This window comes from Medicago truncatula, chromosome 5, assembly GCF_003473485.1.
Source record: "Medicago truncatula cultivar Jemalong A17 chromosome 5, MtrunA17r5.0-ANR, whole genome shotgun sequence".
NCBI classification, from domain to species: domain Eukaryota; kingdom Viridiplantae; phylum Streptophyta; class Magnoliopsida; order Fabales; family Fabaceae; genus Medicago; species Medicago truncatula.
In genome coordinates this window covers 12,483,424-12,499,742 of record NC_053046.1, presented here as the reverse complement: position 1 = coordinate 12,499,742, position 16,319 = coordinate 12,483,424, and the positions used below count along the sequence as shown (strand labels likewise).

Here is a 16,319-nt window from a genome sequence, read left to right as displayed (position 1 = left end):
CTTACCTGATAATAGTTTAACCAAGGGAAATGCTAGCGAGTACCCCATGAGGCACTCATTAGCAAGACCCGTGAACTAATAGTCAGCTTGTTGGTTGGCTAAGCTTTCATAGGGATTGGTATGGTAGTTGCTGCATGTATGGCTTATGTATCCAAATGCACTTAATGCATCTACCGGCATTCAGTCGACTCTTGCATTACACGAATCAGAATTTCCTTGCTTTGTGCAATTCAAAATTTGTATGGTATCAGGCGCTAATGCGGAGCCTTGGTTGTCATTCAATTTCTTTTTTAACATTCTTCATCTCCAACCTCTAAACAATTGGTTACTAGTCACAAACCCATCTACTCCGTTTTACCTCCATCATGGTGAGAATAATCATTTATCCTTGTTTCTCCCCCATGAGACAGAGATAATTACTATGCTTGGGTTTGTGCAATCTAGCTTTTTATGATGTTAAATAAACTTAAGTTTATAGATGGAAGTTTGGAGCCACCCCTATCCTCAAACTTCATATACGAACCTTGGACCAGATGCAACATTATGGTGATATCTTTCATCTTGCATTAAATTTCAAATTCTATTATAGGAAGACAACTAACTATATGTTGTTTTGGCAAATTGTGCTCGTCTTCTGCTCGTTTACATGATATATTTGTAGTACAAATAATAATAATACCAGCATTTTCCCACCTTTTGGATAATACTACACAACAATCCTAAAACAAATGTGTGGAAAGATTCTCAAGAAAGGTTATTACAAGGTGATATTTTCAAGTGGCTGAAATTCAAGAGCCCTATTGATTCCAACACTGAATCTTAGAGTATCTTAGTATTTATATAATTGAAGGACATGGATGAAAACTTCTGAGAGCCTGCACTTAATAAGACTGTGACTTAGTGATTTAGTGTGAGGTCTTAAATTGTGTTAATTGGCCCACCACTGAGCATTGTAAAGCATTTTATCCAGTGATTCAAGAATGGAGACAAATGATAACCCCTCTAATCATTGGTGTTAATGACAATTTTGTTGTCATAGCCTCAAATTCATTCTTTTCAGAGAATCGATGGTAGGATCGCAAGGCAAAATAGGACGATTTTATTGTATTCATGGTGAAATATCCCACCCACCGTGCGTTTAGCCACAACTCTAATTTAAAGCTTCTAAACGTACCACCGTCGAACCAAACATAAGCTAAGATATACCTAAGGCTGGACAAAATTCAAAACATAGTAAGATTTGCTCTCGATGTGGAAGGAATAACCATTCCATGGATACATTCTACTTCAAGCATGGACTTCCACCAGATTTGCAAAAAAGGGAAATAAGGCAGGAGTGAATTTCATGCAATGAACCTGAATTAGCCACATATAGTGGTCAAAATTCTGCAAAATTCGGAATAACTTTCACACGAGCAGTATTAAAAAGTAATTGATCTTACTTCAATTTTTTTTGCAGAGGATGTAGTCTCCAGCATGGCAGCCAAAGGCTTTACCTTAGGCAAAGATGCTGTCAACAAAGCAAAGACTTTTGATGAGAAGCTCCAGTTATCATCAAAAGCCTCCGTAACAGTTGCATCTATTGACCAAAAACTTGGGCTTAGTGAGAAAATAGGTGCTGGTGCTTCAGTTGTGGGTGATAAAGTTCGAGAAGTGGATCAAAAGTTTCTCGTTTCCGAAAAGACAAAATCAGCATTTGCAGCTGCGGAACAGACAGTCAGCACCGCTGGTTCTGCCATAATGAAGAATCGCTATGTACTTACTGGGGCCTCTTGGGTAACGGGTGCTTTTAACAGGGTTTCTAAGGCAGCTGTGGAAGTAAGCCAAAAAACAAAAGAGAAAGTGGAGAATGCAGAACAGCAAGAGAAGCGACAGGTTGAAGATCAGTATGCACAGGTCCTTTCCGAGCCCTCAAAAGCAGCAGCAGCAAGTGAGCAGTAGTCTTCCAAGCTTGGTCCTGCTCCTGCTCAGGGTTTGATCCTCTGATTTGCTTCTTCCGTATATATTTATATTGTTTGAAACTCCTGTTTCCAGACTATCTTGTATTTGTTTTTTGCAAATTGGATGTGAATGAACGATAGGTTTGACCAGTTACCTGCACCAGTTTGCTATTTAATTATCTTTTGCAAGATAAACTGGTTTTCCTAGGTGTTAGATTATATATTTCTCCTATTTTCTTCGCCGGTACCAAGGGAAATGCTAGCGAGTACCCCATGGGGCGCTCATTAGCAAGACCCGCTAACTATTTAATTTTCTTTTAGTTCTTACCTGATAATAGTTTGACTAAGGGAAATGCTAGTGAGTACCCCATGGGGCACTCATTAGCAAGACGCGCTAACAAATAGTCGGCTAGTTGGTTGGCTCAGCTTTCATAGGGATTGTTATGGTAGTTGCTGCATGTATAGCTTATGTATCCAAATGCACTTGATGCATCTACAGGAATTCAGTCCACTCTTGCATTACACATAAATCAGAATTTCCTCGCTTTGCGCAATTTAAAATTTGTATGGTATCAGGCGCTAATGCGAAGCCTTGGTTGTCATTCAATTTCTTTTTTAACATTCTTCATCTCCAACCTCTAAAGAATTTGTTACTAGTCACAAACCCATCTAATCCGTTTTACCTCCAGGGTGAGAAAAATAATTTATCCTTGTTTCTACCCCATCGGACAGAGATAATTACTATGCTTGGGTTTGTGCAATGTAGCTCTATATGATGTTGAATAAACTCAAGTTTATAGATGGAAGTTTGGAGCCACCCCTATCCTCAAACTCAATATACGAACCTTGGACCAGATGCACCATTACGGTGATATCTTTCATCTTGCATTAAATGTCAAATTCTATTATAGGAAGACAACTAACTATATGTTGTTTTGGCAAATTGTGCTCGTCTTCTGCTCGTTTACATGATATATTTGCAGTACAATTGATACTAATACCAAAATTTTCCCACCTTTTGGATAATACTACAAGACAATCCTAAAACAAATGTGTGGAAAGATTCTCAAGAAAGTTGATATTTTCAAGTGGCTGAAATTCAAGATCCCTATTGATACCAACATTCTATAGAATATGAAAATTTACAAACTCTATGGAAATGCTGAAATTAGCAAGCTAATATACAATTCTATTGCATTCACGTCAAATATGGATAATTTTGATTGTCCAACTTAAAGTTAAATTTTTTCAAATACACCGAACCAAAGTAAGAATCGTCCCATTAAATTTACAACTTTTAACAAGTGAAATGCTAACGAGTGCCCAGGGAGCACGAGACACTCTTTATAGCCTTTAAATGGAAATTTGTTTATAAAAGTTTGTGTAATCATTGCATTGAAAATTGAAATATTTAACTTTTTTATTGAATAATTTCTTATTTTAAAATCCTTAAGGAGTACTCGATAGTCACTCGTTAGTAAGAGTCATTTCTGGAATTATGTCTACCAAGACCTTTGAATCACACTCCACTATAAGATAAGTGGTGTTATCCCTCCATGCATGTCCAAACCTAGATACATGCCCCACATTTCGACATGAAAAACATCACATGTTTCAATTTTCTTGAAGTAACATTTGATCCATCCGGCATGAGTGTCCCGAAGAAACCCTCAACACCCTTCAAGATATTGTAATCTTATTTCTCATGTTACAAACACAAACTCCACATTACAACTCCTATATATCCCTTTCTTTCAATATATATATATATATATATATATATATACACACACTCCCTCCGTTTCAAAATACATGTCTAATTTTTGTAATACGCACTATTCACTTGACTTCAGTGGCGGAGCCAGGAAATTTATAGAGCCTGGGTAAAATAAAATAATGATAAGTTTTACCTACGAAAAAACCGTAGGTAAAGGTGGAAAACATGTCGTGACAGCCATTTGGCACTGACAGATGAATTTAGCTACATAAATTTTTCCTATATTGATGGATTTTGGCCGTCACAAAAATTCAAATTTGTTGTAAATTTCTTGTAGCGATACAAAGAAAGTATGCTCAATGGCAAATCCTGATTATATTTGTTAGGGTGCCAAAATTGTATATAATATATACAAAACCGTTTCAATGTGTAACAAGAATTGGTAAGTAGATAAAATGGTTGGCTTGTTTTGATTTTAGTGTGGGGGAGCCGGTTCAAGTCCCTACAGGACACTTTTTTGAATAAAATATTAATATTAAAAATACAGGAGAAATTCTAAAAAGAAGAGGCAACAGGACTCGAATCCAAAGACAATAAAGTGAAAACACGCTCGCCATTCCACTACAATCAAGTAAACTTATTGATTATTTATGCCCAATATAATATATATAGCAACCTTGAGGAATGGTATGGCTCCCATAGATCCCCAAAGAGATCCGTCCTGAGTATCGGTTGAGCCCGAGCACGTGCCAAGGCTAACTGGGTGGTGAAACCGCCCCTGCTTGACTTACTTTGACCATACTTTTTAACTAATGTTTAAATACATATTAGCATGTAAGATGTTGTTTGATTTGTCTCGACTAGGCATGGCAACAAAACCCATACCCGTGGTTACCCACCCGAACCAAACCCAATTTGACGGATTTCCCCATTTTGACTGGGTTTGGGTTTTCCTTGATTGTAAAACACAGGTATGGGACAGGTAATGGGTATATAGGTACCCACCCCGAACCTATACCCAAACCCGTCCCAAATATAGAAAACTACTTTATGTTAATATGTCATGTTATTTTGTTTGATAATTGTCGTGTTATAAAAACTACCATTGATATTTAAAGGAGCAGTTAAATCAATCGATCTAACAAATGTTAAAGTGAATATATTGTTGGATAATGCATTACAATATTTCACAAGGGGTTGCAAAAAACTTCTATTTTTTATTAAATAAAATTATTCAATGCGGGGACGGGGATGGGGCGGGGATACTTGAACCCATCGAGGACGGGGATGGGGTTCATTTTCTCATCCCCGTTGGGTATGGGTAAGGTAACGGGTAAGTATATGTGAATCAGATATGGGGACGGGGAATGTAAAACCCGTCCCCACCCGCCCCATTGCCATGCCTAGTCTCGACAAATATTTTCAAAATATTAAATTTTTATAATTTTTTACTTTATAATTAAAGATGTTAATGGTCAAAATTGTGCATTGACATATGTGAAGTGATTGACTTGGACATATATTTTGAAATGGAGGGAGTATATCTTAATTATAGTTGTCACCCCAAATGGGGGAGCATGTGCAAATACATGGACCCGGATTATAGATATCACACTGCCTATAATTTCATATACATTTATTGCAAATTCATTTAGGTACTGGTCCAATCCAACACCTTATAGCTCATCTATATCAAAATACACAACATTGACTCATTGATATTCTAATAAAGGTTTTGCCCGCATAACTTAATTTCATTCATTACCGTCAAAGTTAAAAAAACTAGGCATTTACTTTCTTCCTTGAGTGGGATTTAGTTACTTATGAATTGTTTCACAAAAATTAGCTATGATAAGTTATTAGTTGTGATTGGTTATTTGTAACTAGAATCTCAATCTCAATTTGCCAAGATGGTAAAGCACTTGGATTTTAGATCCTTTTAAGTTGGAATCCAACTTGAAGGTGTGATATAGGATAGGAGATCTCACTATTGAAATCACTTATTTTATAATTGTGGGATCCAATTAATTTGAATAGCAAGATCACCGATACAATCCACTCATGTTGAATTCCAACATGAGGATCAAATTTTTTATTGGTAAATTCTTTTCATAGTCATTAATTAGAGAATTAGTTTGATTTTGGTGCTAATTATATGATATTGTAAACAAAATGGGCTAAATTCACCTGTCAAAATGAAAAACATGGGATGGGAAGACCAAAATTCGTATTGGTTCATAAATTATTCAATAAGAATTTTCTTTTTCTTTCAAGCATTCTTTTTTCCCAATTATCAATCTCAATTCTATTTTCTTCTGTCCTATCTATCACCCCTTCCCAAATCCCATTAAAAGGCAACTCAAGGACCTTAGTAGGTAGCTTCTCCATGTAGTACCACGATGTTCTACTAAGCCATGACAACATAACAAAGAAAGAAAAGAAAAAAGAAACATTGACTTCGTTTTAAAAATTTAAACAACTATAGTTGCATGAAAATGACCCTCTACTATCAACATAAAGTGATCATCACATGCATGCCTCTTCTTAATGCGGGCTTCTGAAATGTTGATAATGCAATGCGTCACATTGTCCCTGTGCATTTTTCATTTGAGGCTTATATTAATGTTTATAATCCAAGGGTTGGTTGGTAAAATTAGTTAGTACTTACACTAAAATATAGTTGATTCCCATATAGACAAACGCATCATCAAGATTTTTATAATACAGCAACAGGTAGAAGAGTAGAAAAGCTAGCACCAATGCAATTTGGTGCATGTAAAGTGACCACACTTTTTTTGCCCTTTTCCAACATATATTTTACTTGTCGCAGTACTCGTGTTATGTCCAAGTTGTTTATAAAAAATAAGAGGAAATAGTCACTTTGATCCTTGACTCTGCACCTCGCTCTTACAAAGGTCTCTGATTCGGAATTAAATATAAAGTAGTCCTGAATGTGCACTTCCGTTATCACCTTAGTCTCCGGCGTTAAAAACTTTTGTTAACAACTGAGATGACTAATGTTTTGTGCGGACGTGGTATATGTTGTGTCACATGGACTAAAGTAAAAGTAGAAAATGATCACTTCGATACCTGAACAAAAAATCAATATCTCTAAATTAAATCTATAATCTCTAAATCCCGAATTTAATCCCTAAATCTCATATAATTTAAAAAGGTAAGTTAAAAAGGGAGAGTAATCACAAATTGTACATATTATAATAGCTAATATGAAAACTAAAAAAAATCAAGTGACTTTAGTTTCTGTTCTAAGGTCATACTGCAAAAATCCACATGCTCAAATACGTCTAAAGTCAACTAATCATAGAGATGTAAATAGTACATAGTTGAAGTAATTTGATCATATGAAGAAAAATACTAGTACATGAAAATGCAATTTGTTCGATAGCAGTATGATCCTATGATCCTATTAGACCTTTCAATTAAGTAATTGAATTTTTGAATTTGTATCGTTAATATTAGAAATATTTACGCATGTAGCAAGTGAATCTCACTTTTAAGAAGAATGTCAACTCTTGTTATAAGAATTATTTCAGATAATAATATTTTTGATTAATTTGACTTTTAGGAAATTCATTTACTATTTGAACCATACCTTTGATTGTTAAAACTGGTGACTTAATAGCATTGATAAATAAAGATAAAAATTAGGGTTAAATATGTTTTTGGTCTCTATAAATATACCAATTTTTCGTTTTAGTCCCTCTAAAGTTTTCCTTCAACTTTTAGTCCTTAGAAAATTCTCAATCACTACTTTTGGTCCCTATTTTAAAGTAAATTATTGAATTTTTTAATGAAATTGTGCAGAAATTTATGAAATATTGTAAAAATCACTCCCAAAAAAAATTAGAATTTTTTAACAAAACATGAATTAAATATGAATATTTTACAGCCAAAAATATAAAAATTCATATTTAATTCATGTTTTGGTAAAAAATTCTAAATTTTTTTGGGAGAGATCCTTATAATATTATACATTTTTCTGAAAAATTTTATTTAAAAATATGAATTCTACATATGAGTTTACTTTAAACGAGGGACCAAAAGTAAAGATTGAAAATTTTATAGGGACTAAAAGTTGAAGGAAAATTTTAGAGGGACTAAAACGAAAAGTTGGTATATTTATAGGGACCAAAAATATATTTAACCCTAAAAATTATATCGATAGAGGTTTGGTCTAACGAAAAAGATTAGATTCCACAATGTGATGAACTAATGTTCAAATTATTATTATATATTATGTGTCTGATACCACTTGAATTAAATACAATAAGGGTGTTCGCAGTGCATTTTGAATCAGTTTTGAGGAAAAAATTCATCCGACCCAAAGATAAAATCTTATGTGGTTCGGTTCGGTTTTGAATGATTAATTTTTTAAAATCGATCCGATCCAATTTAATACGGTTTAATTTGGATCGGTTTTTGAATATCCAAATTACAAATTATAACTTTTTTTTATTAATAACAATCTTATAAAAATATGCTAAAATAATAGGTTTAATACAAAATATAATATGATTTATAAAAAATTAATAGTATATGAAGTAAAAATGATTGATTATTTTTGGAAACATATATCAAATAGTAACAAAGTTGATTAAATTAAACTCATATGTATTAAAACAATTAAAAAGAAAAAAATAATAGCTTAATATAATATATTATACTTATAAAAAATGAAAATATGTATTAAAATATATGTATGCGGTCCGGTTCGGTTCAGTTTTGAAAAATCAATCCAAAATTCAATCTAATCAGAGCGGTTTTAACAAAATGGCATCCAAACTCATCCAATAATATTTTGTTTTACGCGGTTTTTAATTTTTTTAGATCGATTTACGATTTTAATTTGAATCTGTTTGAATTTTAACGCCCCTAAAAGACACCACTAAATTAGTCTTTGGCATCCTAAAACACCCTCGATAGGTCCTTAAAATTGTAAATATTTCATAAAGATCTCGAGTCTCGACTATAGTCAAATTGGTATCCAAATTTAACTACTAACTAATTATTAATTAGATTTTTATATTTTAACAATTTACCTTCAATTCGATCTCAATCAAGTTACCTTAAAATCCATGGAAAAACGTGAAAATGCAGAGGGAATACGCTCAGACACGGATCATGCCCTGCCATTGCAATAGCAACAACATCTCGTCAATGTTCATATTCACGAGCTTGTTTTTGGCCAAATGCAACTCGTGAAGGTGTGACCCACTTTCTTTTATTTATTCACTTAAATTGTTGTTTGGTGATTCACACTTTAGCTTTACCTATCGTCATCATCAAGTTTTAATATCTAAATACAAAACAAAAAGTTGTGGTGGTTATAGTGGTTAAACAATGATATTTTAAAGTGAAAAAGAACAAGGAGATATCATTTTTGTGAATGATGAAATGATAAACCTATGAATCACACCATGAATTTTTTAGTGGTTCATTGTATTCTAATGGCAAACTTGTCCGTTAAGTATCAATTATATTCGCTCCGTTTTTTATTATAAACTAATTTTGATTTTTAGATTCATTCAATTAATGATATATATGGTTTAATATTTAGATCACATATATCATTAATTAAATAAACCTAAAAGTCAAAATTTACTTATAATAAAATAAAAAACGGAGGGAGTATATTGTTTTGAGTATAAGGAATTCAAAGTTTTTAATTATTTGGGTATGATTTTTGAGTTTGACTTTCAAATACATGTGCATGGACAAAACTACCATAAATTTGTAATTGTTCGAGTGAAAGAAATTAGTAAAAATTTGTATTGAATTGTATATGCTTGTGTTTTTGTAGTTTGTAAACAACACCAAACTCCTTAACCAAACGAGATGTCTTTTTATAAAAGATAAAATCGTGAAAATCTTACATCCAAAACAAACAATATCTCATAATATGATGTGACAAACTTGATGTCGAAATATTTACTATTAAAACTATTGAACCAAAATATCTTACAAATATTATAATTTTTTAAAACATTTTATCACTAAAACTTACTGTCTCCGGTCTCAAATATAAGAAAAGAATTTTTTTTTTTAGGTTCATTGAGTAGTTAATGTATCTGGTCTACATTGTAAAACAGATACATTAATTATTTAATGAACATAAAAAGAGAATCTTTTTATTTATTAATTATGTTAGGTCTGCAGCAATTTAACCTAATTTTTTCCCGCTCATTTGCCTTATTAGGTTTGCAATTATTTAACCTAACAAATTACATCTACAAAAATGCATCGCACCAATTTCATTCATATCCTCTTACCTTCTATTTTATACTTATTTTTTTGGATTTTTTTTGACAATATTTTGTACACAATACTAAAAAAATTCATCGCACTAATTTCATGCCTTTTTTTTTACAATATTTTGTACACTTTTTTTTAACCAATTTCATGCCTTTATTTCATTCCTATCTTGTTTTTTTTTTTTTTTTTTTACAATATTTTATACACTTATTTAATACGTTTACAAACATAATATCCTAATTTCCATGCAAATTCGGACACCCTAATTTCCATGTAAACTTGGTTATATATCCCAAACCCTAAACGTGTTTCTCTCAAAAAGAAAAAACCCCTAAACCGTGTAAAAATTTCACACACAGCACAAAAATCATACATTTTGATATTTAGAGCTTTGAAAATGGAAAGACGTGACCTGACAACTTATCTTTTTCACCGTTATCAATTATATACTATATTTTATTATTCGTATGCCAATCCCTTTACAATAAACCTGAGCGGAGCACGGGTCAAAAATCTAGTATATAATAACATATATAGTTGGGTTCCCTAAAAAAATATACTTGAGGTATGTGTATTTTATGGTTTTTTTTTAATAATATATTTATGATGTTGCAACATAATAAACATTCAGATAAAATTTTGCACTAATATGAATCATATACCACATAATATAATAATTTTTAACTAAATATAATAATAATTAAAATAGTCAAATTTATCACTTATTCATCTTAAGAGTGAAATTCTACTTGACAAAACAAAAAAAGTTTGGCTTAATTGCACTTTTCCCCTATCTTTTGCTAATTGTGCGATTTGCATCCATTCTTTTTTTTTTGAGCGATTTTGCACCCCATATTTTTGCCCCCTTTCCAGTTAGATGAACCTTTTGTGTTTAATTGCACTTTTGCCCCCTATCTTTTTGTCAATTGTGCGATTTTGTACTCCCTCTTCTTTTTTTTGAGTGATTTTGCACCCCATCTTTTGCCGGTTTTCCCCTCTTTTAATGATGATTTTGAACAAAACACAATTGACAAAAGATGAGGTGCAAAATTGCACAATTAATAAAAGATAGGGAAAAAAGTGCAATTAAGCCAACAAGTTTATGTGATACGCTCTAAAAAAATATGAAATTGATAAAATATGATTAAATAGATGCACACTTTTTTATACTCTTTTTCATCATCATAAAATAACAACTAACTTTAAATTAATTATGATTATAACTTTTTTTAATATTTTATTTTTCATTTTTACAGGTTATTTTTACTAAAAATAATAATCTTCGAGACTTTGTCGGATATTAAATATAAATACATGTTTTAGTTGAAATTTAAACTTTAATCCACCGCTACATTATAGAAGAATATCTTTTTCACATGAGTCATTGATGTATAAAATATATTAATATGTCGACAATAATAACAATAATACAAATTTAAGAGACAACTCTGCAAATTCAAAGAGTACATCTCTATCTTCAAATGGATTATGTACCTCTCCAATTATGTCTCACAGCCTTTGTCTCCTCTGATTTAAACTCTTCTTCTTTTCAAGATAGAATACAAATAAGTGTGTACCATTGATGTATCACATAAGTTTTAGCGGTAAAATGTTTTAAAAAATTATAATACTTGTAAGATATGTTGGTTCATTTTGGTATTGCAAATGCAATTTTGGTACAATAGTTTTAATAGTAAATGTTCCGACCTCAAGTTTGTCACATCATATTATGAGGTATTGTTTGTTTTCGATGTAAGTCTTTCACGATTTTATCTTTTATAAAAAGACATCTCATTTGATTGACGAGTTTGGTGTTGTTTACAAACTACAAAAACACAAGCATATACAATTCAATACAAATTTTTTACTAATTTCTTAAGTGCAAAAAGACACATAAACATTTAAAAATAAAGTCATTGGTTACGTGTCTAAAAGACATGCTACGCAACAAGAAATCAATACTATGCCGTAATAATTTATTGAATAAATAACGATTTGTGTCAATTCCTTCGTCAAAGTATTCTTATGAACAATGTCAAATTCATTTTCAATTTCTCAATTATATGTATGAAAGTTACGGTTTTTATTCGTGTCTCTTTGCAATTAGTGTACAATTGTTACATTATTAGTACAATATTGTCTTTACGTGTCTCATCATATACGTCGACAGAACAATATAAACGATCAAGATGATACAATACATTCATGTATGCATATTTTTTTGGATATAGTTGAATTGATGAATGATTATCCCTACGAAGATACTAAATAGAACTAGAACTTGTATTGAACTTTTCTTCCTCTTTCTTCTCTCCTTTTCAAATTTTAGCCGTCATTTTTTTTTTCTTCTTCTTTTTTGAGAGGTGATTTAGGGATAATTTTGACCTAAAAATCACCCTCCGAATTGTTTTTCATTCTATCCTAGTTGAATAAGTGATTTCATATATTTTTTGTTTTCTTTCGTTTGTTTTTGTGATTTCGTCGTTTTTGAATGACTCTGTTTGTTTTGATTTTCCGTTTTAGTGCGGTGTTTATTTGATTTAGGTTGAAAGATTAGCTTTGAGCAAGTGAAGATCCGATCAACGACAATGACTTTGGCGTCGTCAAGATTGCAGTTCCGGAGACATGAGTATAATCATATTTGTAGGCATAGGTACTTTGTCGTTTTATGCTATTAACATGGATGATGTGAGTTTGTTCACAGATTTATCATTTTTATTTTTAGCGAATTTGAATTTATATTATATACTTTATCAAGTTGAATGAATGAATATCGTTTAGTTTTAAAAAGAAAAAAAAAATCCCTACCGTTTCTCTCTTAAAAAAAAAAATTATCCCAACCGTTTATATATATCATTATCCTTATTCTATTGCTTCTTCTTTTTGTCGTGATAATTTTTATTCTATTGCTTGATCATCATTGAACATGATTAGGGACCAACCAATCGAAAATAATAAAATTAAATGTCCCACGTATGACCTACCATAATAAATAGCACCATTAACTACACTGGATTATGGCCCAACTAAGTTAATTGCTCATTCATTCCGAATAGTTCTTCAACAACGACACCGTTTCATTAAACTTCTAACACCGACACTTTTTATTTACACCATCCATTTTCCGTCCCGTTCCGTTTCCCTAGCTCAAACGACTCCACGTGTAACACCACTCAGCGGTGACGCCGTCAGAACCCCGTTCTGTTTCTCACAGAGACAGCAAGAATTAAAACACAATTTCCAGCTGGCACTCTTTAACCGCAGCTCGAGGTGCAGTAACGGTCATAGAATCCAGCTGTATTCCATCACCTGCGCACCCACGGTTATCCTACGCCAATTCTTAGCAGTTGTTTGGTATCACTGTGAATTTGTCAAAATATGCCTCGAATTACAGTGATTTTGCATAAGCGATTGCAAAACTCTGCAAAATGATGTTTAATGTTTATCAAACTAAATATTAGAAGTCACTACGCAGAGTTGCGCGTCCCAGTTCATGCGAAATCATATTATATTATGACTATGAAATCCGACAAATCCAGATGATACCAAACAACTATTTAGTAATTGAACAAGATTAACTATTACAATGCAAATTATTTCCTATGATATATGAGATCAATTTTTATTCACTTTCTTTTCTTCTTGAGCGAACACAAAATCTAAAATAATTTTAGATATACAATAATAGTACAATACAAGTGGAGCAAGAATATATAGAATGGAAGGGGTAAGAGATGAAAGAAGAGAAGGAAGAAACCACACGTGTGAAGAGTTTAGCTTAAAAATCGGCGAGTTTTCTGTGAAGTTGAGATTTCGGTATCTGTTGCAAACTTCGAATCGCCAACACATCACTTCTTTTCGCATCATCGTAATGTACTCCAATGTCACCATTTATCTCCGCCGCTAAAACAGATCCAACAAAAAAATTAGCAAAAAATTCACAAATTAATCAATAACGACGAAATTAATTTTCAATTTGCATTGTTGTATTTTTACCTAGATTATGATTATTCGAGCGTTTGAATGCAGTGAATCCGTTGAAATGAGTTAGTTCTGAAGGTGAAGGAGTGTGAGAGAAGAAGTAAAGAATGAAGAAGCAGAAGAGAGTGAGAATTGGAATGAGGTGAATGAATTTGTTCGGTGGTGAAGGAGGTGAAGAGAGACGGTGAGGTTTCGGTGGTTCATCGGCGATGATAGTGTCACCGCCGTTAACGACTCCTCCATGAAGATGGAGCTTGGAAGAAGGTGAACCTAACGATTGTCTGTGCATCGTGGCGAAACTCGAAGACAGAGAGGATGAAAGCGAAACTCAGAAAATGCCAGAGTGTAGAGAGAGAGAGAGAGAGAGAGAGAGAGAGAGAGAAGAGAGAGATAGATACAAAAGAGAGTGGAAGTGTGAATTTTATTATACTTTGATTCTTTTTTATATTTAATAATTTTTTGTTTATTTTGTTCTATTTTTTGTTTTTTTGTGATATTATTTTTCTAGGCTCGTGACCCCATTGTTGCTATTCTTTAGTTAATTGTTTGTCCTTTTTTGTGATATCTTTTCTTTTACTCCTTCGTCCTTCTCTACACTTTTTCTTTTTCCTTTTATTCACTTTTCTCTACCATTTTTTTTTAGTTAAAGTTGTGTTTTGTAATTTTGGATAAAAATTTTAGATGAAATGAGAATATTACAAGGATAAAATATATTTGTTTTGGGACTTGCCGATTCTAAGCAATAAAAAATGAAATCATCAAATTTCTTTTGTCTGGGAAAGAATTACCACATTAATGGAAGATATTTTATGTTATAAAATGTTTAGTTACATGTTTGTTTCTTTCAATTTAGGATATACTATGTGATCGTGATTTTAACCAAATCTATTTTTTTATTAATAAAATGTTGATTGGTATTCCCTTAAAAAAATCTTGATTGATTTTAAATTAAACAAATCGATCATGATTGGTCGATAATAATAGGTATCAAATTTCATCCTTAAAAAAAAGTATCAAATTTAATATATTCATATCTCCAATAACTTTTTTTAAATGTAAACTTTTTTTATTAAGAAAAAAGGAGAATATATTAAACGGAGGAATTCATATGATCCTGTCCAAGAAGGATTATTTATGTCCTGAATGTTCAGTTAGTTGGTAAAAAGTTGACTTATTTATAAGGTTGGATTATGGGGTCAACTTCCATTCTCAATGTGAGTGTCTCTTTGATGGGTGATTTGTACGTACTCTATCAATTCCTTTGTAAGTGTCTTTTTAGTGTAAATTTTGCGTTCCTATTTAACGGTGTTTTTGATATTTTAATGGTACAATTTATCAATTATACGCTTTGTCAATTACTCTTATATTTTTCAATAAAACTAATTAATGCTATCTATTTGAAAAACTACAGTTTTTTTTTAAACAAAATTCGTTTCTTGTTATCTTCAAATTTAAACAATTTTTTTACAATCAATGGTATCAAGAAGAGTTAAAATTCTATAAAAAAAAAATGAATAACAGTTGTTAAAAATTTCAAATGCAAACTAAAAAACATATTTGAAAGAAAAAATAAATAAAAGACTCCGTGAATGTTCAAAAGGAATAAAAAGTGGAACACTCGTTAGAATTGTTGATGAGAGGTGAAGAGGGAGCAATGGTTGAAGACTCATTTGACAAGATACAAGAACAAGATGACAATGAAAAAGAAGTTTCATCAATATAATTTTTATATTGACTTAAAATAATTAAAAAGATGTGCACAATATTTAGAAAATTGATAATTGTTTGTTTTGAGAGAAAGAGTGCGCAAACAAATAGGAATTTGTTGAAGAAAAAGATAATAACCGACAATAGTTTGTTACCAGAGAAAGATAACATATTAAATATATTGAAAAAATAAAGTGTGTTAAAAAAATATGAATTTATTGGTGGATTAAAATGAGTGTATAATATGAAGAAAATGTGCAAAAATACACATCATTATTTTGGTGTTAATTTTCTAACAAAAAAACACTTAAAAAGTAATGGAGGGAGTACTTCTGTAAATCCTCTTCGAACCTTGAAGCATACCCTGCCATTGAGGAGCCACAAAACCCAGATCTCTAAACTTCATTGAAGATTTCCATTTAAGCACTCGTCAATTTCTTACATTCGACAATTACCATTCGCTAAATAACAACTAATTGGTGTCCGCTTCAAAACGGTAGTTAATTGTTGCTCAACCCTTTTTAAATACGTGCAACCGATTTAAAAAGTCTCCTAAGCAGTAATTATTTGTAATTGGATGTATTTTTTGTATTTTGAGGTGCATGTGAGCAATTATTAAATGTCTAAAGAGTAATTACCTTGAAACGGTAATTATATAATCCAAACAATGTTTCGTCTTCTATAATCCGAATTGGATAAAA

General features: G+C 31.7%; 2 protein-coding genes across 2 annotated transcripts; one reads left to right on the top strand and one right to left on the bottom strand.

Moving 5' to 3' along the window:
• Positions 1-74: 74 nt before the first annotated feature.
• Positions 75-2,094, top strand: LOC120580552 (binding partner of ACD11 1). Its single transcript, XM_039834360.1, has one exon. The coding sequence runs from the start codon at positions 1,477-1,479 to the stop codon at positions 1,939-1,941; it is 465 nt and encodes a 154-aa protein (XP_039690294.1). The 5' UTR covers positions 75-1,476; the 3' UTR covers positions 1,942-2,094.
• Positions 2,095-13,470: 11,376 nt separating this feature from the next.
• Positions 13,471-14,316, bottom strand: LOC11430976 (uncharacterized). Its single transcript, XM_003612789.4, has 2 exons — positions 13,927-14,316; positions 13,471-13,833 (listed from the first exon to the last, which is right to left on the bottom strand). The coding sequence occupies exons 1-2, from the start codon at positions 14,198-14,200 to the stop codon at positions 13,709-13,711; spliced, it is 399 nt and encodes a 132-aa protein (XP_003612837.2). The 5' UTR covers positions 14,201-14,316; the 3' UTR covers positions 13,471-13,708.
• Between the last annotated feature and the right edge of the window lie 2,003 nt (positions 14,317-16,319).

Bases quoted from the DNA above. Each gene is read 5' to 3' on its own strand.
- LOC120580552 (XM_039834360.1), top strand. From the start codon at position 1,477: ATGGCAGCCAAAGGCTTTACCTTAGGCAAAGATGCTGTCAACAAAGCA.
- LOC11430976 (XM_003612789.4), bottom strand. From the start codon at position 14,200: ATGCACAGACAATCGTTAGGTTCACCTTCTTCCAAGCTCCATCTTCAT. The intron at 13,834-13,926 runs GTAAAAATACAA...GATCTGTTTTAG, and splicing joins CTCGAATAATCATAATCTAG to CGGCGGAGATAAATGGTGAC.